Source organism: Falco rusticolus, chromosome 10, assembly GCF_015220075.1.
Source record: "Falco rusticolus isolate bFalRus1 chromosome 10, bFalRus1.pri, whole genome shotgun sequence".
Taxonomy (NCBI): Eukaryota; Metazoa; Chordata; class Aves; order Falconiformes; family Falconidae; genus Falco; species Falco rusticolus.
Genome location: NC_051196.1, coordinates 20,291,966 through 20,315,479, shown reverse-complemented (window position 1 = coordinate 20,315,479; position 23,514 = coordinate 20,291,966). Strand labels below are relative to the sequence as shown.

At 45.8% G+C, this 23,514-nt stretch overlaps 1 protein-coding gene across 2 annotated transcripts in view; it reads right to left on the bottom strand.

The window, feature by feature from the left end:
* IGHMBP2 (immunoglobulin mu DNA binding protein 2) overlaps positions 1-23,514 on the bottom strand; it is a 43,302-nt gene that overhangs the window by 13,798 nt on the left and 5,990 nt on the right. The window contains exons 5-9 of one of the 2 annotated variants that reach the window (XM_037401709.1): positions 18,897-19,060; positions 18,301-18,501; positions 14,015-14,162; positions 11,503-11,677; positions 390-572 (exon numbers count right to left, since the gene is read on the bottom strand). In XM_037401709.1, coding sequence (XP_037257606.1) covers positions 390-572; positions 11,503-11,677; positions 14,015-14,162; positions 18,301-18,501; positions 18,897-19,060 — 871 coding nt within the window. The remainder of the gene's footprint in view (positions 1-389; positions 573-11,502; positions 11,678-14,014; positions 14,163-18,300; positions 18,502-18,896; positions 19,061-23,514) is intronic. The other variant, XM_037401710.1, reaches the window with a different exon arrangement.

Genomic DNA, 23,514 nt, shown 5'->3' with positions numbered 1-23,514 from the left:
AATCTGGCTTTCTGATCTTTCTGATGTCGACGTTCGGGCCAATGATGGGACACAGCCTGGTCCTCCTAATCATGTGGAAACACAATAAAAGACTGGTGTATGGTCCTACGTCCCCTGCAGGCCAGGCCTTCTTGTATTCTCACCATGTGCAAGGAGATTTTATTTTGCTGCTTATCATACCAAAGGAGGAAACAGAAGATAACTCTGCATAACTTCTTGTTAGATAGGAAAAAAGGACAACCCCCTCAAGTAATGCTTCCTCGATGAAACAGAAATGCTGTTGCAGGGTCAGGAGGAATGGAAAACTCCGTGATAGGAAAGGGACAAACCCTGCATGTGGTGGGATGAAAAAGACATCTTATCATACCAGTGAAGAGCAAGTCACTTACTTAAGCAAATGCTGGGCTACTGATGGGTGAGCAGTGAGCTGGCCACCGTACATCTCCAAGGAAGCCCACTGCATGATGGCCTGGTGCATTCGGTACTGCACTGTCAGCATCTTCACAACCTTCTCCCCGTGCCTCTTGATGAGACGCTCCATCAAGCTGAGTGAAAGGCCCTTGGCAGCAGCCCTGCATGGGAAAAGCAAGTCAGAAGTGGAGTCTGGCTTAGGGTGATGACCTAATGCACAGATGTAACCATCTTTGGGCTAAAGACTCAACCAGCACCTCACACTGCTGTAGCCCTGGCAGTGCTGCAGCTGGAACTGAACGCAGTGTTGACCAGTGCTAATGGTGTTCAGTTGCAATGCCACCAGAGCACCTGCAACACCTACTCTGGACCCTGCTGAGCACCCCCGTGTTATGGGATGGTGTTATCTCCCTGGCCTTCCTACTCTGTTTCGCTCGGGTACCAACAGGCAGTGGGAGGGGAGCACAAGGCTGCAGGGTCCCAAGTGTTATCTTTCAGCTTAGGCTCCCCAGCAGGCTGAAGACCCTCAGGGACAGACTTCTGCCTTGCAGGCAGATCAGATCAGCTTGAACAGGTCAGGGTGGAGAGATGCCTGCTTCCCTTTCCCGTGGGAAAATGGCATGGCGTGTTGCCCCTGTAACGCAAGGGATGCAAATGGTATCGGCTATCCCTGCCTGCAGCGTCAGTTCTCACACCCAGACCTGCTCAGTGTCGTTGGGAAAAGCTGAGAGAGGATGCCCAAGATCCCTGCTTGGGGAAACAGCTCCAGAACAAAAACCTCTTAACCCGTAAGCTCATCCCATCATCATCCTCAGTCACGCTGCTCATAACAAGCTCTAGATACTGCAGCTGTCAGTGTAACATTACGCTGACATTACTGCAAGGTCACCAACAGCATCAGAATCACCTAATGCATTAGTATCAGAGCTCGACCCCGAATCTTGAAATGCTTAACGTCAACACAGCCAGACCTTGCTAATGTTTCATCGAGACACTTGCTACTCAAGCAGTCTCATTACTCCTTGGCCACTCACCCCAGACTAACGCGCTAATGCATTTCACTGCTTATTGCTTTATTACCCATTAAGAAAACCAACACTCCATCATTTCTGGCAAAGGTCCTGTGCTTATATCTGTGACACAAATTAATAAAACTCCTAATGAAATAAGCCTCTCAGGAGCCTAATTGCTTTCTCTTCGCCATACCAAAAGGGTTTATTAGAAGCATCGCCTAACGGTACTATCTGAGGAAGGACGAGAATTGTTGTACTTTGATTTTGTGTTTTGAGCATTTCAGAGCATAAAGAGTTTTTTCATACCGTGTGTCAAGCACCTTGTACAATACTGTAGTTCATGGTGAGGGGTTCCGGTTGCTACCGGAACACAATGAACAAGCACAACGATGATGAAATTATGATAGGAACAGCTCGGTAAAATTATTTCTGTCAAGGCTAAGGGGCACAGCACCCATCCAATTACTGCTGTGGGAGGCATTACATTACTACTTGGCACCACAGCGAGTGTCTTGTTTGCTGTACTGGCCAGCCCTGTCACATTAACAACAGGGCACTTGGTAAATAAGAACAAGAGACGGCAAATTCATTAAAACTGCAGAGAGAGAAAACTGAAGGTAGATCTTTCTGAGAAGTTGAGCCCTCCTTGCTAAATCACAGAATGCAGCACACAAGGAAAAAACAGGTCATAAACTCTGAATGGACGCAACTGCAGGACTTTGGAGACAGCACTGCTTTTTCAAAGGCTGTTGTGATATTAACAAGCGTTAAACAACACACAGGCGCAGAAGCCAGGAGGAGGGTTAGCAGGTTTGCAATACGGATATTGTACTTTATACAGCAGAGGTTTCCAGCTGTGCAGTGCATTTTGCTGCTGATTACAAACCACACGAAGGTTGGCCATAAAGCCTTCACAGCTCCCCAGCGCCAGCGTTGCTACTGGCATGACACTGATGTACTTACAGAGGTCCTTATGCTCTCAGCTGACAGCACAGGAGAAAAGCAAGAGGCCGGTGGGGCTGGGTTTTCAGGAGGGGAAGGGGATTAGGTGGTATGAGGGGAAAGAGGAGGATATAGGGCTGGGACCTTGTTACAGTTATCAGGAGTTAGCTTTTCTCCTTCCAGGCTCACAACTGAACGACAAGGCACTGAGCCTGATCCTCCCAGCTCTGCTCTGACCCGCCGGGCATGCTAAAAGGCAGCCTTTGTCTCCCAGGCAAGGAGGGAAGGCAGCAGTCCTAACAGGGAGAGCTGTCCGCACTCAGGCACAAGCACCTACCTGAAACAGCTCTTCCCTTAGGAACGGCCCTTTCTCCTGCATGACCCAGGAATCTGGGGACTCAGAGCCCACCTCTTGCTCGGTCTTTGCCTAAAGCATGACCACTACAACCAAGATAAAAATGTTTCTGGTTCCTTCCACCAGCCATCTCCTCCTGACAAGCTAATGAAAAAGCCAGCCACATGCTGAGTCACCCACAAGTGACCTGGCTCCCAGAGCCAAGAGGGCACCATGAGGCTTTAATTGCCCTGACCAGCCTCACCTGGGACCTACACCCATATAAGCTCAGCATATAAGCTCACCCATATATCTGAGTTATATCCTAGATTTGTCTGCTGGATGGAGAGATCTCTGGATCTATGTTGCAGGTCATTTTGATCCTGTCTTTAGCTGCATCTTCTGGATGGATGCTGGACCCACATCATGGCTTTGTTTCTAGCCTACCTCCTGATGGGACCCCCTGGATGGATCCCAGACCTGGATCATGGCTTGCTGGAGCTGCTGGCAAGCTGTGTTACTGGTTTTTGGCTCTGCCCACTCTGCTCAAAACCCCATGGGACTGTCCTACTGCTGCCAGACACTGACAGTGTAAGGCACATCAGGCAACTCGAGCAAGAAGTGAGGGATACCAATATAAGATGCTCTCAAAGTCTTACAGGGATGCAGCAGGCTTCGCAGCCTTACCAACCAAAGGTACCTCTTGTTTGCTTTTATTCTTTACTCCTCTCCCCTGGCTCAAAAATTCTTGCAAATCTAAGAGCAAGCCTAAAACTGATTTTCATGGAGAACTGGCAGGAAAACCCTGGTGTTATTTAACAACAAATACTCTGAAGTGTTTCTTGTAATGATACATAATAAAGCATGGGGAAGGCATTAAGCCTCACAGCAAGCTTTAGGAATAGTGCTCTTCTATACAGTAACAGCACAGTTTCCACTGCAGGGATCTACATGAGATTATATGTTAAAATAATAATGAGGATATTAAACTGCTTGCAAGTATTTCACCTGTTAACAAATATCCTATTATTTTACTGCTCAATTAACTGCTACAATGGTTGACTTTTATGCCAACAAAATCATAAGAGCACTAAGCAAAAGTTCTTTTAAGTATCAATTGCTTTAGAGCAATTAAATTAGGATAGGAGGCTGGACAAACAGACTCATGCATCTGGTACTCAGGACCATCGACTTTAAAGTACCTGAAGTAAAGCTAGGAAATCTAAAATTACCAAAATAAGCCCACAGCAGCCAGTGTTTGCTGCTAACATGGTTTCACCTTGCTTCTTGTGGAGGAAAAGGCTGTAGTTTGTTCAAATGCACCTTCCTGGGGTGGGGAGGGTGCCAAGATCAATCCTAATGAGGGAGGATGAGGCCCTGCTGCTGTTCACAGGAAAGCCTTCCTCCTCCAGCTCTTGGAAGAAATGCTACAGATTAATGATGATAGCTGTAGCCAAGTGGAACCAAATATTTCAAAGGCTTTTGTGTCCGCTGTGGTGTGAAATACCCTTTATGAGCTGGGTGTGAGGAGTTGGCCTGCCGTGTAGATGTCAAGAATGATCGTTACTAGGGGGGGAAAAAAAAGGGAAGCGTTTCCCACGGAGGGATCAATCATGTTATATCTTTTCTTATTCATCCTCTGGATAGCTGGTCTCCTCCCTAAGAGACAGAAGGAGATGTGGGTGTGACTGATTTCTACTGTACACCACTGAATTTGGACAGCAAAGTCTGGAGAAGGATGTCAGCGTGTTTTCCTGCCTCAAGAACTCTGCATTAAGCTCTTGGATGGCAAAACCAGGCTGAGGGTGTTGTGGACATGCAAAATATTAACTGTCCTTTCCTTTGTGCCCTGGGCTTTTCTATCCTGGTATACGTTTTTAAGAGGTTTCACAAAAAGGTAAAGTAGTAGTAAGTGAGGCTGTGCAGAACTCCCCCTTTCTCTGGATAGTGTGGATTTGTTTGTTTGTTTTTTTTTTAATCCTTCCAAATGTGATGGAGGAGGGTAGCTTGTTCTTTCCAGCTGTGGAAGCTACCAAGGAAAACCAAGGCCTGACACTTGCTCTTCAGTGACAAAAGTGAAAGCAAATCCATTTAGACCTGACGTGCACATCAGCAAACCACTGAGCATGAAGGACTAACGTGTGGATTTGGGATGGTGGAGACATCCAGACTGAGTGCTACCAAACAAGACAGCAAAATATTCCAGTACTTGTCTAAGAAACTAGTTGAAAGAAAGAGATCTGATAACTACCTGCAGATATTTGAAGAGTATAAAATTGAATTAATAAATCAAAGCCCTGATGTGGAGACAAATTAATTGGGATGTCAAAAAAGGATGGAATGAGGACTAAAATGAAAACAAATTCCTGTCAAGACAGCAGAAAGTGTCCTGGCATTGAAATACTCCCTGGGACTGGGCCAAAACCCAGCAGGAGGCTTGAAGCTGATATCCGTGAACTTTGGAGCGAGCTGTGGGGAATGGAACAGCAGAAACTGGCATTTGCCATCACTGGGAGGTCTTTCAGAAGAAACACATCCAGTACGGACAAGAAGTAGGTGAATGTACTGTAAGGGGGGGGGAACGCCCTCTGCATCCTGAGATAACTCCAGGTCTGTCAGCGTAAAAAACCCTGATAACTGATAAATGCTGAATCCATGGAGGACAAAGCAAATAACCAGAAGGTAGTTATACCAGACAGGGCCCGGCCCTCCGAACTGAGCACAAGCTGTGTGGCAGCCTAGCTGTCTGATCGCACTTGCAGTATGGCTCCTACAAAGAACCAAGAAGCTCCCTGCTTAAGCAGGACTAACTTCACATAGGGTAGTAACAGACAATCCTTCTGTCAGCCCAGATTCATCCCGGCTAACTTTAGACCCTTCACTGGGGCCTTGAAAATAGGAATCCACCCACTTCAAGTCTGCTGTCATCAATGGAGGAGAAGGAGAAGGTAGGCAGAAGGGTTTGAGCCCTCTGCATGAATCATCCCTGGAAATAGCTTATCCTTTTCCATTAACCAAATTGGAGACAGCAGGTGATTTGGTGCCTTAATTAGATCTCTGGAAATACCTAACAAGATGGAGGGGAGAAAGAATCTGCCTTTGTGTTGCATTTCACCGTGTGCAAGGACTGTGAAAAGCACAAAGTGTGCTCTCCAGCCTCTGCTTTATTTGTGTCATGCAGGGGGGGTGCTGCCGTACAGAGGAAAGCCGTGTTACGTGCCTCGTTCGATCCAGCAGATGCTTTCACTTGGGCAGCAATTAAAAATGAGGCCAGGGTTCAGATCTGTAAGGAAAAAGAGCTAATAAACTTCTTAGGTTTTGCACTTAATTAGGGGGCTACTGAGACAAACTGTCAGCTGCTCCAGCTGGACCTCACTGCACAAAACCTCCTTCACAGGCTGGCTGGGGGGCGGGTCACTAGACAACAACGGAGCTTGCAAGAAAGAAACACTTTTCTTTCAGCATTAGGTGGTTTCGTTTTCTACCAGGATAACACATCATCCCAGGTATTTTCTACAGGATGAAAACTCTGCAGTATATTATTTAAGCCCTCTGCAGATTCAAATGGTCTGTCCAAGAGCCCTCGGCTCTGCAGAGCCAGTGGAGCTGAGGGACATGTTGGTAACGTGGAAAGAGGAGAGGGAAATTTTGCTATTCCCAAACAGAGGCTAGGACTAGAGAAGAAGACTCTGGATCAGCACCTGCCTGATGAGCGCCCACTCTAATTCCTGTATGTATGGTCAATACCTGCCGCTGTACCCATCTGCAATGAATACCTGTGGGGCTGCTACGAAGGACTCCCACTGAGATGAAAGGTAAAGCCATAAATAGCTCAAAAACCTTTATTTTCCACAACAGTCGGCCACCTGAGCAATGGGAAAAGCTTGAAAATACTCAGTTGTGAATAATTTTACTTAACCAGATGTCAGCCTTTAGAAGTGAGGGGGAAGACAGGAAAGATGGACTCGGGCTGATCCCAAGCTGGGGTTCAAGACATCTTGCTCAGTCCTAGCAGCCACCACAGGTTTCCTGTACAACGTGGGATGAAATAAGGAGAGCAATCCTCCCTCCCCCTTTGCCATGTTTATTCAGATCATAACAGGGACCATCTCTCCTTATATACACCAAGCCTAACACAACAGGATAATAGATGGAGTTTTCCAGTGCTGAACTAATATACTTTAATAATAAATAAAGCAAGCTGGGTTTTCTCTGGTTCCCTCCTGTGTGGCCTTTTTGGTAGCAGTTGCTGTGGTTGAGTTCATGTTGCAGCTTTCCCCCAAGTGCAGGAACACAGCCAGGTCTCTGCTTTGTTACCTGTTTCTAGTTGAAGATCTCCTAGGCTTTCACACTTTGATGGATTTGCTGCAGGTTAGCTAATAGGTTTCAAGAGTTGCTTGGGGAACTGAGAGAAGACCGGCTGGCACAGGCAGCAGCGTTGTAGCAGCTTTGCCTTTTAGGCTAAACTGTAGACAGGCAGCATTTGAGAGCACAGCCCATAATTCTTCCAAGTAAGCTGAAGTCAGCTTGGCCTTCTGCACTTTATCTTCCAAAAGGCAACTGTCTGCAAGGCTGAGCTTTGGTGACTGGTGTCTTGTCTGACCAGCACCTGGGTCACGGACCTGCTGATGCCTTGAGCCATAATTTTGTTTAATGTAGCAAGTTTTGTCGGATCATACAGGCCAAGTTATAAATCTGTTAATACTATTGATTCAGACGCACATTCTCTCTGCCTTATTTTATTTTAAATCAGTTGAACTTTAGGAAGGACACAGAGTGACACGGTGCTTAAACATTCTTAAGGTTTCTCATCCAAAAGGGATTGCTCCACAAGAGATGTGAGCTCACCGAACAACTGACTTCCCTGCACAGCTGGTAACCCTGCTAAGGTTGAAGAGTGAGAAGATCTGACTTCTACTCACACTCTCTTTTAATTTTACAAAGACCAGTTCTTTGTGCAGCTGGGATTTTAAAAACATGGAAGGAAAACATGCAAAATGCTTAACAAAATTGTCAAGCTCTTTATAAAGAAAAACAATGGGAACAGCAAGGACAAAAAGCTTGGTCCAAGTCACACCCATAGGATCTAAGAAGCAAAACAATGTTTCTGGTGGAGAAAGAGGATGTTATGATCACCTGTGACCAAAGGAGAGATGCAAACTAGTGGCAGCTTTCCACTGCAAAGTCACATGAACTCAAAACTGAGGGAGAGAAAAGCCTAACTCCTCAAGCAGGATGAGGAGGAGGTCTGCAGCAGATGGTCCTATCATGAGAAGCTTTTGGCTGTTGACTCCACGATGCAGCACCAGCAAATGCTCCTGGCATCAGCCATTATGACAGAGCAGAAGAAAGCAGCTGGGCACGTGCTATGATGTTTTTGGAGCTCTTACAAAGAATTTTTTTTGAAATTGCTTCATTTCAAAGAGAGGCCCAAACTGACAGCAGTTGAGCCTTAGACCCACTCACCCCCGAGCTGGTATTTCTACTATGTCTTACCCTTAATCTGACAGTCTTGGGAAAAATAAGTCTCTAGGCTCTGTTCCTGGGGCTGGGCAGCCCTGTCTGCCTTGCTAGCATGTAGCTGCTGACTTGGGGCCACACACATCCACCTAAAGCTTCTGGTCTTGTAAATCAGCACTGCTGTGGTAGAAGCCTGAGATCTGAACAAGTGCATTTCCACAACCAGAAGCATAAGCAGAGGAAGGGCTTCCAACTCCCTCTTCTCTGCTTATTCATAATTTGGAACAACTTACTGGCACAAGCGGAGAGTGGGGTGAAAATCTCGAACCAGTGTCGCTGCTCAGAATGGCAGTTGAGCACAGTCCTGCAGGCCGAGGGCAGCACAAACACCATGGCATTATGCAGCTACGATAGTTTCTCTGGCAGAAAAGACAAGCCTTAAGCATCACTTAACAAATGATAACCCTGAAATCAGAAGGACCAAACTGCAAATTTCTTCTTGCTAGTAACCAGATACTTATTCTGAAAAGCACCTTGAGCATCAGGCAAGGAGCTCTTTACCGAAGAAGGAGCTCTCTCTGCTGAGAAAATCACACCTGATCAACACAACAGTCAGCACAAAAATATCAGTTTTAATGGAAAAAAAGGAAACCTCCCACTGTTTTTTCAGGCCAAATTAAAAGAAGCGAGAGGCCAATTCCCAGCAAATAATGCACCGGAAGGATTTATCTTCCCTTTAACTTTCACACTAGTCACCTGTGACTGCCCCATGAGGTTTTTTCTTATGGCTGAAAATTCTCTACTGAAATAGTTTTGTTATCTGACTCCAGATTAAACCAGTTGCCTACTAATTTAAGCATATGAGACTCTAGCCCCTGACTGCTTCTTCCCACCCTAGACTAGTAACACATCAGCTCAGCACAGATTACAGCCTCTCTCTGTCTCCCCAGCCTTGACTAGCCATTTGGCTTCTGTATGGAGGTAAAATTATTTATTCCCAGTTTACGGATGGGGAAAATCTAGTCACAGGTCTGCAGCCTGCAAACTCACAGTAAATAAACAATGAGATAAGGGTAGGGGGGTTTGGATAGGCTTTTTGCAGTTCACCAGCCTAGATACTTCCACCAGACAGTGCAGGAGTGTGCTTATCACCTGCCAAGATCTGCAAAACAATAAGTATCTGTGCATCTGATAACAGTAAAATGAGAAAATGATCCAGTGCCTTAACATTATTTGCACCATCTCTTAGCCACCTGCCAGGAGCTGCTGCCTCCCTTGGACTTTTTATTTCCCTTGTTCAAAATTAAAGTGAGATCACAGATACGTATCTTGCTCATTATTTTTTGGAAGCAGGAGAGAAAGTTTATGAAGTCAGCCCTACTTCTCTGCTTCTGCACAATGACAGTTCAGTAATTCCAGATCTAAAGCTAGATAACTATGCACACATGTATATTTTAAACTACCCAAAGGCTCCTTGGTTCTATTTGGAGTATCCCCCTCGAAGCACAGGCAATCTATGCTAGCCACAGATCTTTCCCACAATCTAATTGTTCTTAATATGTGTGTTGTAGGTACTGTGAGGTTTTATAATCGCTGTGGTGTGTGTGATAACGCAGCATCTCGGTGGGCCAGCTCCCACATTAATACATTAAATAAATAAATGTGAAACCACAGAAGCAGAATTTAATAAAGGGAAGACTTGGATTAAACTGAGTACGAGCCTGACTTTGCTCCACAAAACCTGCAGTCAGGAAAGAGTAGGTAAACCAGGCCACCCTTCTTACCAGGTACAAGGAGACATCATGTAGAAAAACTTAAAAACAAACATTTTAAACTTTATGAAACAAGTATTTTTAAACTTACATTTAAATACTGGTCAGTGAAACCAGAATTTGTGCCTCTGTTTTGTTCACCTTCTGTTTGCTTATAATTTTATTAGTTTTAATAGATGATGTGATTGTTTTAAACCATTTTTTGAACAACTTTTCTAACCAGTCTGAAAATTACTTTGTGTAAGAGAGAAAACAAAGAATTCAAGCACAGTGCTGTTAAGCAAGCGGGACTGAAAAAACATCTCTGCTGATGACGTCTCTCAGGGAAAACATCTGTCAAAATATACACAACTTCGAGTAATCTAATAGTAGTGCATAGTGTAAGTACTCCGTCTCACTGAAGAGAAAAATGAAAGCAAGCAAGGCAAGCTCAATGCATTGAACTCTTTGGAGCAAGGCATGTTTCAGGTGACTGATGGAAGGATGCAGACAAGCACACAGAAAACAACTGTCAGTCCCACAGCAGTACCAGCCAGGAAGGACCCTCTGATTTCATAGTGTTTATCCGCTGTTTATCTCGGCCTCTTGTGCAGAGGCCACAGCGGTGAGTGGACGAATGCCACATTACACAGCCTTTTTGAGCAGAGCTGTTTCTGTGATGCTGCAGAGCTGCATCTGATGTTCCCAGTGTAACAGATTTCCCTGAAACACAGTTCAGCATGAGTTTCTGCCTGTTCTTCCTGCCTCACTGCACTCACCCTCCCTGTCTGCCCTGCTTTTTCTGCAGAGGATCCTCCCTGTTGCAGGCACACAACTCCTAAGTACGTGTGGGACAAGAGCAAAAGGCAATCTTGGATTAGGCTGGGACTCTAGCTGTTGGATGGTGTCCCTGATGCAGCTTGGAGGACCTCTGCAAAACGAGCACATCGTGTTTCAGACAGCTCCCTGTCACTGTGTGAGCCAGTACTCCCACTGAGAACAGCCAGGATTCGATACAGAACCATCTTTTCCTGAGGTTTGCTGTAGCAGTTCTACCAAGGTAACCCACCTTGTTCCTACAAAACTTGATCCAATGTGTGAACTCCTGCAGGCCACGTCTCTGCTCCCACGCAGATGAGAGCCTCACAGGCAAGATGCACACACCTTTGAGAATTCCCGGCAACTCCAGAGCGGGGCCAAAGGCTGCCTGTCAGACTGCTCTCCCTGTCTGCAAACACAAAACCCTTGCAAGCCCTGGAGCAGCTGCCCAGCAGGCACTCATCAGCCCAAAAGGCACCACGCTGACTGCACAGACTTTGCTGTTAAGTGGCTCGGTCAGCAGCAGGTAAAACGACCAACTGTCACGGCCTTGTGCGATAAGAAAGCCTGCTCAGATGCAGCCGCATTAAACGTTAAACAGTTACTATCAGTAAAACAGGTCTGATGTAATTCTGGCTGCGTGACCAAACCCAACTCATGGGGGATACCAATAAATAATCCACATTAATGAAATGTCTTGACACTTGAGGCATTCAGAAGCATCTGGCTGCATAAATAACAGGAGGACCCGTGAACACAAACCGCTCCTTACTTGTGAGAGATGATGGTGGGAGGAAGCTGTTTGTGATCCCCAGCAAGGATACACCTCGGAGACTTCAGCAGAGGTATCCAGCAACTGGCTTCCAGGGCCTGAGCGCACTCATCTATCACCACAAGATCAAAGTGATTTTCAGGAAGCAGCTTTAGTGGGCCATCAGAGGAAGCACCTAATTAAAGAAAGTGCACAGCTTAGCAGGGGAGCACAGCAAAACATGCAACCTGTTTTAAAAACAGACCACACATGCTTTAAATGTGATTGAAGGAGGTAGGTAAAATTAAATTTCTTTGCAGAGACTTAGAAATTCAGCTCTGTAGTCCATGCCAAATACATATACATATATATGTGTATGTCAGACTGTTTTTGCCAATTTCTGTTTGTCCTTTTTTGCCCTGGCATCTGGGCCTGAAAGCTTCCAAGTATCTTTGAAAACAACAGTGAAACCCAGATGACAAACAGAACAATATGCTCAAATGCTTCACTCAAAGCAGAAGCGGAACGAAAGCAGTTATGAACACCCACTTTCCTTCTGCCCTCAAATGCAAACAGAACTTCTCATCAACCACAATGGAAAGGATGACAGACTTGAGATTGACCTTGCCTGGTACACTGAGGGACACTCCGAGAGGGAAGGATCATGGAGGCCCTGCGTCCTCTGCCCTGCTGGCCCTGGCTGTTCTACTCTGTCCTTCCTCATGGCAGTAGGAGAAGGGAAAGCATGGGAGACTGTCATCAGACAACCACGGCAAGGGCTCTTTTTTTACATCAGGCATCCACTTGTAACATCAAACAAATAACTCTTATGCATGTCCTGCTCTAACCCAGACAGGAACCGATACTGATCCATGTATTGGACAGAACTATGCATTTCAGACACATCAAAGGTATCACTGCAATTCAGAAGAAAAAGGGATGCAAAAGGAAGAGAGGAGGATTAAGAAGCCAGCATGCCAGACAAGGAGATTTTTATTCGCGGCATTCACAGAAATGTTTTTTCAAAAGCCCCTGTGCTATTACACAGAAAGCAGCTCTGATTAGGGGTGATTCTGCTTTGCCACTGTAAATCCTACTGCATCTACAGTTTTGCATCACTTGGGATGTTACGGTTTGTCAACTGGGATACCATGTTTTCCTTTAAAATTTTTTCTCCAGCCTATATGAATCCACTCTGGTAACAAGGGCCATACAGTTTGAACTTGACTTTTGCAATTTTACAAGCTGAAGGTGGAAGGAAAAGAAATAGAAAGAGGTTCTCTCTATCTAAAAAGACTGTACCAACATGGCATGCAGCTGTGCAGACAGTTTTCTTCCCTTACAGCCTTGCAGCTCAACTTGAGTTTATTGAACTCCCATTATCTAAAGGTCACTGGTGTCCCTGTGTGTTGCCATGATTAAATTCTCTCTCTGCTGAACCTAGCAACAGAACAGTTTGGCTTGCATAAATAACTCCCATCAAACTACATGGTTTCAGACAAATACCAAGACTGCTTAACTGATGAAAACACAAAATCCAAACCCCTTGTTTGACCACTGCCTGTTGCTGAAGCAGAATTGCACAGACCTCCACAATGACTAGCAAGCCTGAGTCCCAGGAGAAAATCACATCTGATCAACACAACGATCAACACAAAATACCAGTTTTACCGAAAAAAGGAAACCTCCCCCTGTTTTTTCAGGCAAAGTTAGAAGAAGCGAAAGGCCAATTCCCAGCAAATAATGCACTGGAAGGATTTATCTTCCCTTTAATCTTTACACTAGTAATTTGTGAATGCCCCATGAGGTTCTTTTTTTATGACCTAAAATTATTAATGTTTCCTTTCAGCAAATAATCCCTCAGCAACCAAATCTGAAGATTTTAAGTGGGCCCTGGAGTATTATACATCTGATCTAGAAAAGCACTTCAGCACACGTTAAACTTGAAGCACTTATGTTCCCCTTCCATCACAAGGGTATTACTCTCCTACTTGCAGGTGCAGATGTACCTACCTGCACTGCCTGATGAATACCTGGAACTGTTCCCTAAATGTTGTTTACACCACTTGGGTGACTTAAAGAACTAACCAAATACAGCAGACTGAGAGCAGCCTATGGAAACGTGCTGTATTCAACCAGCCATGGAAATTAACCATGCAGGAAAGCAAGTCCACGTGACTTACAAAATCAATAAGCAGACTGCTGCACACCTCCAACAGCACTTGCCTACTCGCTGAAAGCTCAGCTCCTACTCAGAATTAACAAAGATGGGCCACGTTGGCTCACACCAAAGGCCCTTCTTGACCCATATTTTTTGCTAAACAACAACATCACATGCCAGAGTGTAAGCTGGGAGAATCCCACTGTGGAGAAGTTTGAGAGCTTGCAGCAAACTTGACTGAACTCCCAGGAGCTTGGAGCAGAAAGACTGTCTCCCTCCTACCCTGGCACGATGCTGCATTGCAAGGCAGATAGTTTATGTGAATCCTGACAAGTGAGGTAAAATACTGCAAAGAAAAACGGGATCTCATACCTGTATTCGTAGCAAGGACAACACTGGCATGGGTAAGGGCTGCAGCCATGGCAGTTTCTTCTCGTTCCTTCAGCTCCTTTCTCAGTGACTTAATTTCACTGAGAAAATGGTTCCGCTCTCCCTTGTCTTGAGCCTTTTTAGTTTTTGCCTATAGAACAGAAAAATCAAGATAGAACAACCTTTTTCTAGTCCTAGGGATTTATGTTCAGCTTCTCGGATAACCAAAGAACCTGAACACAGCATGGCTTCTCTATGTCCACCACGATACATTGGCTCATCATAATCAGCCCCACTAAACCTTGGCTTCTCTTCCCTCTCTCTGACAGAAAGCCCTTCCCACAATCAGTGTGGCTCCAAGCATGAAGAGTATTTCTGCCTGTGCAAAAGATGAACTGTATCAATACATCCCCAGGCTCTGAGCATGAAGCAGCAAAATGAGAATATCACTGCCCATCAGACCATCCGGGAGCATCAGCAGGAAGACCATCACTCAAGGTCCAGACAGTGATTTCTTCAACTTAGCGGGTCCATGCTTAAACTCCTCTGGTTGCAGACTCTGATAGTCTTGGATTGTGACCATAAAGTGTTGGAGAGTAACTCCCTGTCCTTAAATCCTCTGTTCAGCCCTTCCTGCTCTGCCCTGTACCTTCCCAATGCCCCAGAGATCAGCAGGGAGAAGGTTAGATGCTTCAGTCCATCCAATGGCCAAGTCTGTGCATCAGTCAAAGCACCTGGGTACAAAGCAGGGAGTAATGTATAATGGTGATTAGGTTTTTATGGGAGGAAGGGTCTTGTGCCTTTGGCAGGGGAGAAACCAGGACTTCCTATATCATTCTGCTCCATTACTCAGGGCAAGCAGGGACCTTCTGATTCCAAGTGACCTTGAAGCAGGAGGGCTCCCCAGGTTGACTGTGCCATGTCCAGCCAAAGCAGCAGCCCTGCATTTTTAAAAAGGCATCTCTGAGCTGCTGTAAATGATTGAGAGCCATATCTAGACAGGCTCATGGCTTTTTTTAGCAACGCCTATTAAACATATCTAACACATCAAATCATCACCACTGGTTGTTAGCACTTCCCCAGCTACAGACCAGCAGCTATGAGACAACAGCCAAGCTATCATTCACTGCAAGTCACCTTGAGAAAGGTACCCACACTCTCAGATGGAAATTTAGATTATTTCCTTGGAGGTAAGGCTGATGACTTGAGAAAGCTGAAAAGATTGCATACACAAGCTTTTATACGCAGCCAAAGCAATAAGATTTGATGGTTCCTATAATCATCCCCTGTACAGATGGATTCTCCAGCGTCCAACATGGTCCAGCTCATATGGCCACCTTTTCACTAAGAAAGACAATCATGTGTCTCACTCAGCCACCTGTTTTGGTTAAACCTGTAGGTATTTAATACCTTTGAAACCTCTACATGTCTGTCAAATGTAGTCACAATTGGCTGATGGGCCACAAACAGGTACGCAGGAAACATGATCACACAGGCATCTTTTCCCTAGCTTAATCTAAAAGGACAGTATGGGTGCCAGCCCTGATACTCATTGAGCTGAAGGGACAAAGCAGATTAGCATCGACTTCCTCTCTGCTAGAAACAAAGATTAGAGAGCAAAACTGATGGTGCCTGAAGAGCCAAGTTTAATGTCTGTTCTGCAAAAAGATCTGGTTAGTAAATTAAAAATAGCAACTGTTCCGTGATGTTGGCTGGTGACATTAAGATCCAAATATCTGACTGACTCAGCTCTGAAAGCAGCTGAGGGAGCAGGGAGCCCAGTCCAGAGGTAACAGCACTGTCAGTCAGCCCCAAGGACAGTACCTGGCACACTGTGAGCCAAGATCCCCAGATACCAGAAGGCTCTAATTGTCCTGAGCTGGCTCGTTTGGGCCCCCACCCATGCACTCATTGGTCTGGGAGTTGCATTTAAGGCCAGACCTTGTTCTTTATTTGGGTTATGGGGTTTGAGCTCTGAGCCTGGCTTCCTTTCTGTGTTGATAGCTGCATTGCCCTGGGCCTGGCTGGTTGGTCTGGGCTGCCAGCTGACTCTGCTCACCACTGCTGGACCTCTGCTGCCTTTCTTACTTGGGCACTATGGGACTGTGCCTGTGTTGATGCAAAGAATATCCAGAAGCTGATGTCCTGGAATGCTTGAAGCCTGAACAGGTGAGGGAAGAAGGCATAAAGGGGTAAAAAATGTGCAGAGAGCATCGGTTTTCATTAATATTACTAAATAATACACATTTAGCCTTTATAAATTCCTGTGGCTGGGGGTAATGGTGAAGGAAAGGAGGAAGAAGAGTCAAAATGCAGAGTGGACAAAGGAAAAAATTGTTACAGGGGACACTACGAGGGAGAAGCTAAGGCAGGATGAGGGAAAGATGGACCAGGGCCTCAGAGGTGAGCTCTCTGCAGCCCAGAGAGAAAAGGTGCTGATGAGTCAAGTGCATCTTCTGTAGAAGAGCTGAGCATGGGCAGCTCAAAGCACAGCTATGCAGGCTGAGCTGCAGCAGTGTGTTAGCTCTTGGGGTTTTGTTTGGTACTTCAGGGTGGCACAGGCCTTGGTGGCCAGTTCCTATCTCCCATCACCACATACCCCTTGCTCTAGGGAGGAAGCAGATGGAGACCTTGAGGCTGAAGGCTCTGTTTTCTCCCTAATTTTCCTTGTACTATGGAAAATCAACAGTGGAGGAAAAAAATCTCCTTCCACCTTTCAAAGTGCCTCCCAAGGAGAGGAAAGGGAAAAATTAACAGCTACTGAGAAAGATGCAAAATAAATTAAGAAGTAAAAAAGACTTGGTGTAGAGCTGTGACTACAACCAGGTCTCCATCCCAGCAGAGAAGTATATGCTTCACAAACTTGCCTCTCAATCCTAAGCACAACTTTACTCAGCCCTCAGATGCTCCCTCCTTCCTTAGGTTATGTGCAAGAACAGCCTGTCTGCCAAGTGACTTCCCTAACAGCTCAGCAACAGAAATGCTGGATGATGCATAAACGCATTTGGGAAAACTGAAGCTGCTGCCATAGCGGTGGCTGCAGGTTAATGTTAATGGGGCTGCAAGCCACGCTCGGCCTGCATCGCTTAAAGGAAATGTGCAGTGCCTTCCTGAAGGGCAGGGCAATGTACTTGGGCAAGTACAGCACAATGTGTGTGCCGGGGTATGAAGATGCCCTCCTGCATCCCTGATCACGACAGGATGTCTCTTGAGCTGGATACACCTACAAAATGGCTTCTAGAAAATGCTGTCACCAGACAGGGAGGGGAAAAACCTTAGTATCAAAACCTATCATCTCAAGTAAAAGAGCTACTTTGTAAATTAAGTTTAGGAAAATTAGGTTGTGAAAGAAGAAATTAAGGATGCATTTTTATAGTGTATTCTGCTTTCTACTTGAGGTGCCTGAGAGTGGGAGGGAGTGTCAGGACAGCCAGATATCTCATTAGGAAGTGAATTAATGATGTGAATGTTTCTCTTGCTCTCTTTTGAAGAGGATTGCATGAGCAATGCCAAACAGCTAATGTGGAGAGCAGGGCACTGCAGCATCTCTCCCTACGCAGCAGTAATGATTATGGTTTTGCCACTTCAATGAGGAATTCAGTTAGGAGGAGTTTTGCCCTTAGCTCCTTCTACAGCAGACGATAAGCACTGGTGGCAGGTGACTGAGGAGACTCAGGCAGCCCCTGGCAGAGAGGTTCTCTGTGATACACCTCTTCAGGCTGGAAGCCTTCACCACCTCTAAAACTGTCAGGCTTGCACCCCAGTTCCTTGCCTCCAGGGTCAGGTTAAATACCTCCCAATCAGAGTAAATGGGATTAATCCAGGCCACACACAGCTCAAATTGTCACTGTTAGTCCTCTACACTATGCTATTTTTCTATCCTCTCCCCTGAATTGGCCTTTCTACTGTTGACTTGACCACAAAGACAGGTTTGTGCCCACCGGTATTTTACCCCTGCCTGTATACAGTATGATCCAGACTTGGAGCGTCACTGCAGGCTCATGGCATGCTGAACCCACAAATACCAGGTTCAACCAGGATGCAAGCTGGCTGCATGCTGCCCATGGCTCACATCAGGGCTAGTCACTGTGACCTGTCTCTAGCCACTGGTTTTGGGGCAACCCTGAGCACCTGGCTGTAGTGATTGTCTTTTAAGAACATCCAAGCAGTGGCAGAGTTGTTCCTCAGTTTGAGACGAAGTAGCTTGCCTGGCTAGTGGATCAGGTACTACTAATCTCAAGAGCTGGTATTCAGGTAACCCACGTGGGGCATGTTGCAGGGACACGTACAAAGACCTGGTCAATGTCCTTCCTGATATCTGCCACTATCTGGGCATTGTCACCACGGGCCAAGACTGCGTCCAAGCAATGGTGTTGGATTGGCTCCAGCAAGCGAGCGGGGTGCCCTAGCCGCAGGATGCGGGCTTTGCAGCCAGCCAGCCTTTCCACCAGGTTATCCACAGCAACGTTGGATGGGGCACAACACAGGACCTGCAAGGGGAGAGACCAAGTGCTTGTTACTGCCAAGGAGACCAAAATGCTGGAGCAACAGTATCTGAGCAGGAAGACAGCAGAGGGAAACCAACACAATCTATTGGGAATAAACCACTGACATCTTCACAACCTCCAGACACTAAAGGCAATTCTCACCTTGCTCTGTAGCACTAGGGCAGGGTCTTCAATAAATAGCGAACCTGAGCTTTGAAGCTTCTATTTGCACCTAATTTCAGTGATAGGAGAAAAAAAACTGGTCCCTGCAAGCCAAGCCAGACTCTGCAGTGTAGCACAGCTGCTGCTGGATCTGCTCCAGCTGCCATGAAGCCCAATGAGTTTGCAAAATAAACCAAGGTGATTGCTGTCACTACAGTCCTGTCACTGATACTCACTTTCAGGCCCTGCTGTACAGCTTGCAAGATGATCTCTACTAGTGTTGTGGTCTTCCCTGTGCCAGGTGGTCCATGGATGATGGCAAGCTCCCTCTGAGCCAGTGAGAAGGAGACAGCTTCCCTCTGCGATGCATCCAGCGAGTCATTATAAAGCTTTAGAGGCTCTGAGGAGACAGCGGGAGATTTGTTTGGACCTCAGCCCTAACTTGGGTGCTTGCTGAGAAGCACAAATCCATGAATACAAATAAGAAGCTCTCACTAGCAGGCCCAAATCAATAATGAAAATAATCTTTTCTGGGAGAAAGGTATACTGCGTACCACCTAGGTGGCTAAAAGACCCCAGACTGGTAAAAGTAAGGCTTGTTATACTTTCAAAACAAACAGGCATCCCTGTCTTCCTCCTTCTGTCTCCTACCCTGCTATTTTGCAGGAGGAGCAAGCATTCAGTTGTGAACGCAGCTAGTCTGTATTGGAACTTTTCAGCATTTAAAGAGGCATTTACCAGCTATAACATCAAACATGTAGGATCTTCTGGGTGTGGAAGGTGCTCTGGGTTTATTTTAAAGGTGAGCCAGCATATTTAGTAAACCTTCAATAAAAAGGAGAAAGTAGTTGACCTTACAAACAAATCAATCCCAGTTAACAAACCCAACACAGCACTAGTGAAAAAGCAGAAAAAACTACAGTGTCTGTGAGCAAAAAAGAGCAGTCCTGTATTGTTCAACAATGACTGAAAAGGCAGGAAAAAAGATACAAACTGGCAATATAAATGGCGCACACTAAAATCAGTTTGAGCTTTAATGATCACAAAGGAAAAAGGGGAAAGAACGTGCGTTACAAGAGAATTGTTTTCACTGCAGAAGACCAACATCTCAAAAGCTGCTTTTTACCTCCTGGATTTATCTAATATAAACCCATATTTATTCTCATCCCCCATAATCCTGCTGCTAATCTCTTTGTTCATTATGGAGGTTAATTACAGCAGAGATGATGACTCATTACATTGAGGTTTACCGAAAATAATGTTCCCACAAAAGCTTATATAAGACAAATCTCTGGGCATCGTTCCCTGCTGGGCATCATGTGTTTTATTCCTATCTTTGCATTAAGGCTTGATTAAAAGCATGAAAGTTTCTTCTGGTTTTAGGCAGGTTAACTTAGGTGCAACTCCTGTGTAACTTCTGGCACTGACTTTTGAAGCAGCGCAACTGAGGTGTCCAGGTTAAACAAGTAACATCTGTTAAAAAGAGGCCTGGTGAGGAAGAGAGAAACAGGACTAATGGTACTTTTTCCTGTTAACCTGCCTCTTGCTCTATAGATAATTTTTGACTTAGTGTGCTAATGACTAAGAGAAGACTAGGAAGCATCCCATGGGCAGGGAAAAAAAGAATAGCTTAAAAACTGAAAGGCATTTCCCACAATGAGGAACAGCTGGGACGTAGGAGTCATTGATATTTCCTTGCTCAAGGAATGAGATCAGAAACAGGCTTCTCCTCATGCATACGCACCCTCTTCCCTTTTAATTACACACTGCCAAAAGTCGCTGTGTGGGAAGGCTGGGAAATGTGCCTCTTTTCTGGGCTGGGCATGTTAGCGGTGAGGAGGAGGGCAGAGCTGTTTAAGGGATGCTGTGGTGCCTCTAAACTCTTTTTCATCCACCAGCTGGGCTCTTAGTAGCCTCACCTGAAAAAAAGTAGTTTATCCACTCCAGTAGGACTGGCCCAAGAGCTCATTACAAGCAATCCATTTAGGATTTGCATCAGAGGCTCCCAGAAGACATCCATTAACCCAGCTCTAGCTCTGCGGCACCAACTCTGCATTGGTGCCTCCTGCTTTGCCCAAGGCTGTCCATCTCAGCCCCCTGACACAGATCATAGAGAGGATGAACATAAAACTGCATCCTTGGGCCTGGCAGGGATGGGTCTTGCTGGTGGTCAGGTAACTCAGCCCCTGATGCACAACTTCATGTAGGAGTGTAGCACTGAAAAAAAAAAAAAAAAAATCCACCTTGGCCATCAAGGTTGGTCCTCCAACAACATTTCCAGAAGCTGAGCCGTTTCTGCACAGTCCCAGCAGTTCAGGTGAGGTAGTAGGTTGGAGGGTGATACTCAAGTCCAGGAAGGGGGGCTTTGCACCAAACACAGGTGGGAACTCCTGGGGGGAAGAGCTCAAGTCTTCCAGAGCTGGAGGCCTCTCACTTCTCAGTGTACCTTCCAAAGTATATTCCTCACAACCAGTGTGTACAGGCACCAAGAGAAAACTTGGACCTTATGACCAGCTCCTCTACAGGACAACCTAACTGCAGCTGAACACTGCTGGATAAAACCCAGGTGGGGAATTAAGCCTGAAACAAGGAACTTTCCCTGCTCTCTGCATGAAGCATTTGGCAGCTGAGGTGTCTGGACTGCTTAGTTTTCTCTGTAGATCTCAAGGGCTTTTATGGGCCCTGTGACGACAAGAGGTATCACAGACCAGAGGAACAAGAAGCATTGAAGATTTTTTGCAAATGTCTTGTCACATACACTGAACTTGTGCCAAGAAGCCAAGGCAGTTTTGCTAGAAATCCCTGGTGCTTCCCCAGCACTCTGCCTGCTGGGTTGGCTTTTGCTGGGGACATCCCTGCCTTTTAACTAGGCTTTTTAAATTCCTTCTTTCTCTTCTCAAATGCCTTTTTACAGCAGAATTAGATATAAGCCATGCCTTTTGCACTCCACGTGACCACGCAAGCCAGCCAGTGTCTGGGCATAGAGATGAACACCCCCTTGCTTTTTCTAGACCAGAACTACAGGAGAGAGCTGGTACAGGGTTATGCCTCCAATAAGGCATAACCTTATTTCTGAAAGAAAAGGAAACACGTCTATCCAGCTTAGCTGGTCTTGCGGTGCACAGCAAGCAGAACAAGGCTGGCCTCTGCTGGCAAGCAAAGCCTCTCTATACATCCCCCACAATGTATGGGTGCAGGGGTCCCTGCACATGTGCTGTGGTATCAGAACCCACCCAAAAGCTCTGAGACTCCCAGGAGTGAAATATGAGGCATCTCATTTTTCCCCCACACTTAAAATTAGACTTAGGGTTCTGCTGCTGTACATACCACTTGCTGGAGCCAATTTTGCCCTTGGGAGAACACCCTTGAACACCCAGGCACAGAGACGAGTGCTTATGACTTCCACTGACCCTTCTACTTCTCAATCTCCTTGTAATTTGGTTCTTCCCCACTGTTTGCACAGAAGACAGTGACAAATGTTCCCTCTCTAGATATGGATCTCATCTATCCTGGGCCTTTCTCTTTTCCTGCACAAGTGTCACTGCTAGCTTTTTCTCTGGGCAGGTGTTTATAAGGTCTCACTCCTACCCTTGGTGTTCTGGGCTTCTGATTGAAATGAAGCTTACTGCACCTTGAAATGACATTAATATAGATGTGTGTCTCGACAGCCGGTTTTATGAAATGTACAGAACTTATTAATTCTGAGACTCCTGACAGATTTGTCTGATATCAGACAATGGATAGGATGAGACAGATACAGGGAAGCAGATCCCCAAGAAACCACGCTAAACGATGCTTGGTCATGAAAGGAGATACTGTGTCACGGAGGAGAAGCAGCCTGAAATACTGTCAGGTTTTTCCATCTTTCCATGTCAGAGTATGCACCTGGGAAACATTTGCTGCCTTTTACAGATATTATGTGTATATGTGAGTTTCAACACTGTTTGCAGAGACACAGCCCCACGTCCTATGGTGTACGGGCACCTGGGAAACTGCATGTGCCATCACTTAGTCATAAGAGACAGGATTTATCCAGCCAGCTGCTGAGTGCCCTCCCCTTCAACTCAGGAGAGGCTGGCAGTTCGAGGCACCTTGCGGGACCTATTTAAAGTTAAAGTCATTATTATTTAATTCCTGGCTAGCATAACATCTTTCTAGTTGGTAGAAAAAAAGCTATAAAGTGAGAAGGTAAATGGAAGCCTTTCCACCCTGCCAGAGCATTTTGCTGTTCTCAGGTGATAAGCTGCCTTCTCATGTTGCATTGCCTCTGTCTAATGTGGCTCAGTGTTTCTATCAATCAATATTCTCAGTCCTGGGGAGACGAAAAATTCATCTCTGTGCATCTAAGCAATTTGAAAAGGAATTTCTCTTCATTAGATAGGCAGTTCTGCTACCACAAAGGGACAAGCAGAGTTGAAGCTGCTGAGAAAGTTAATTCATTAAAATTTAATTCTTCTATCTAATATTAAAAACCTGAGTGCACCAAGGTCCCTAGGTAGCCAAAAGGCTAAGACGTTTGACTCAGACTAAGCTCAGTGCTTAGAGATATGGAGATATGACTCACACAACATTAATTCTTTGTCCTTGGTATTTTGTAGCAGAAGCCTAGCCTGAAGGTATACTGCCGGGGAGTGGGTGCGTGTATGTGAAAGAGGCAAGCCACTGCAGACAACCAAATACAGTAATCAAAGCTGGAGAAAAGCTGCAACAGCAAGCACAGAGTGCAGGGAGCTGTGGTGGAGAGGAAACAGAGTGGTACTCTGGCCAGCAAGAAACCAGGTAGGGATGGATGGCATCACATGTGACATGCTGCTGAGTGATGTGAGGAGAGATCTGAGCTCTCTACACGGCTTA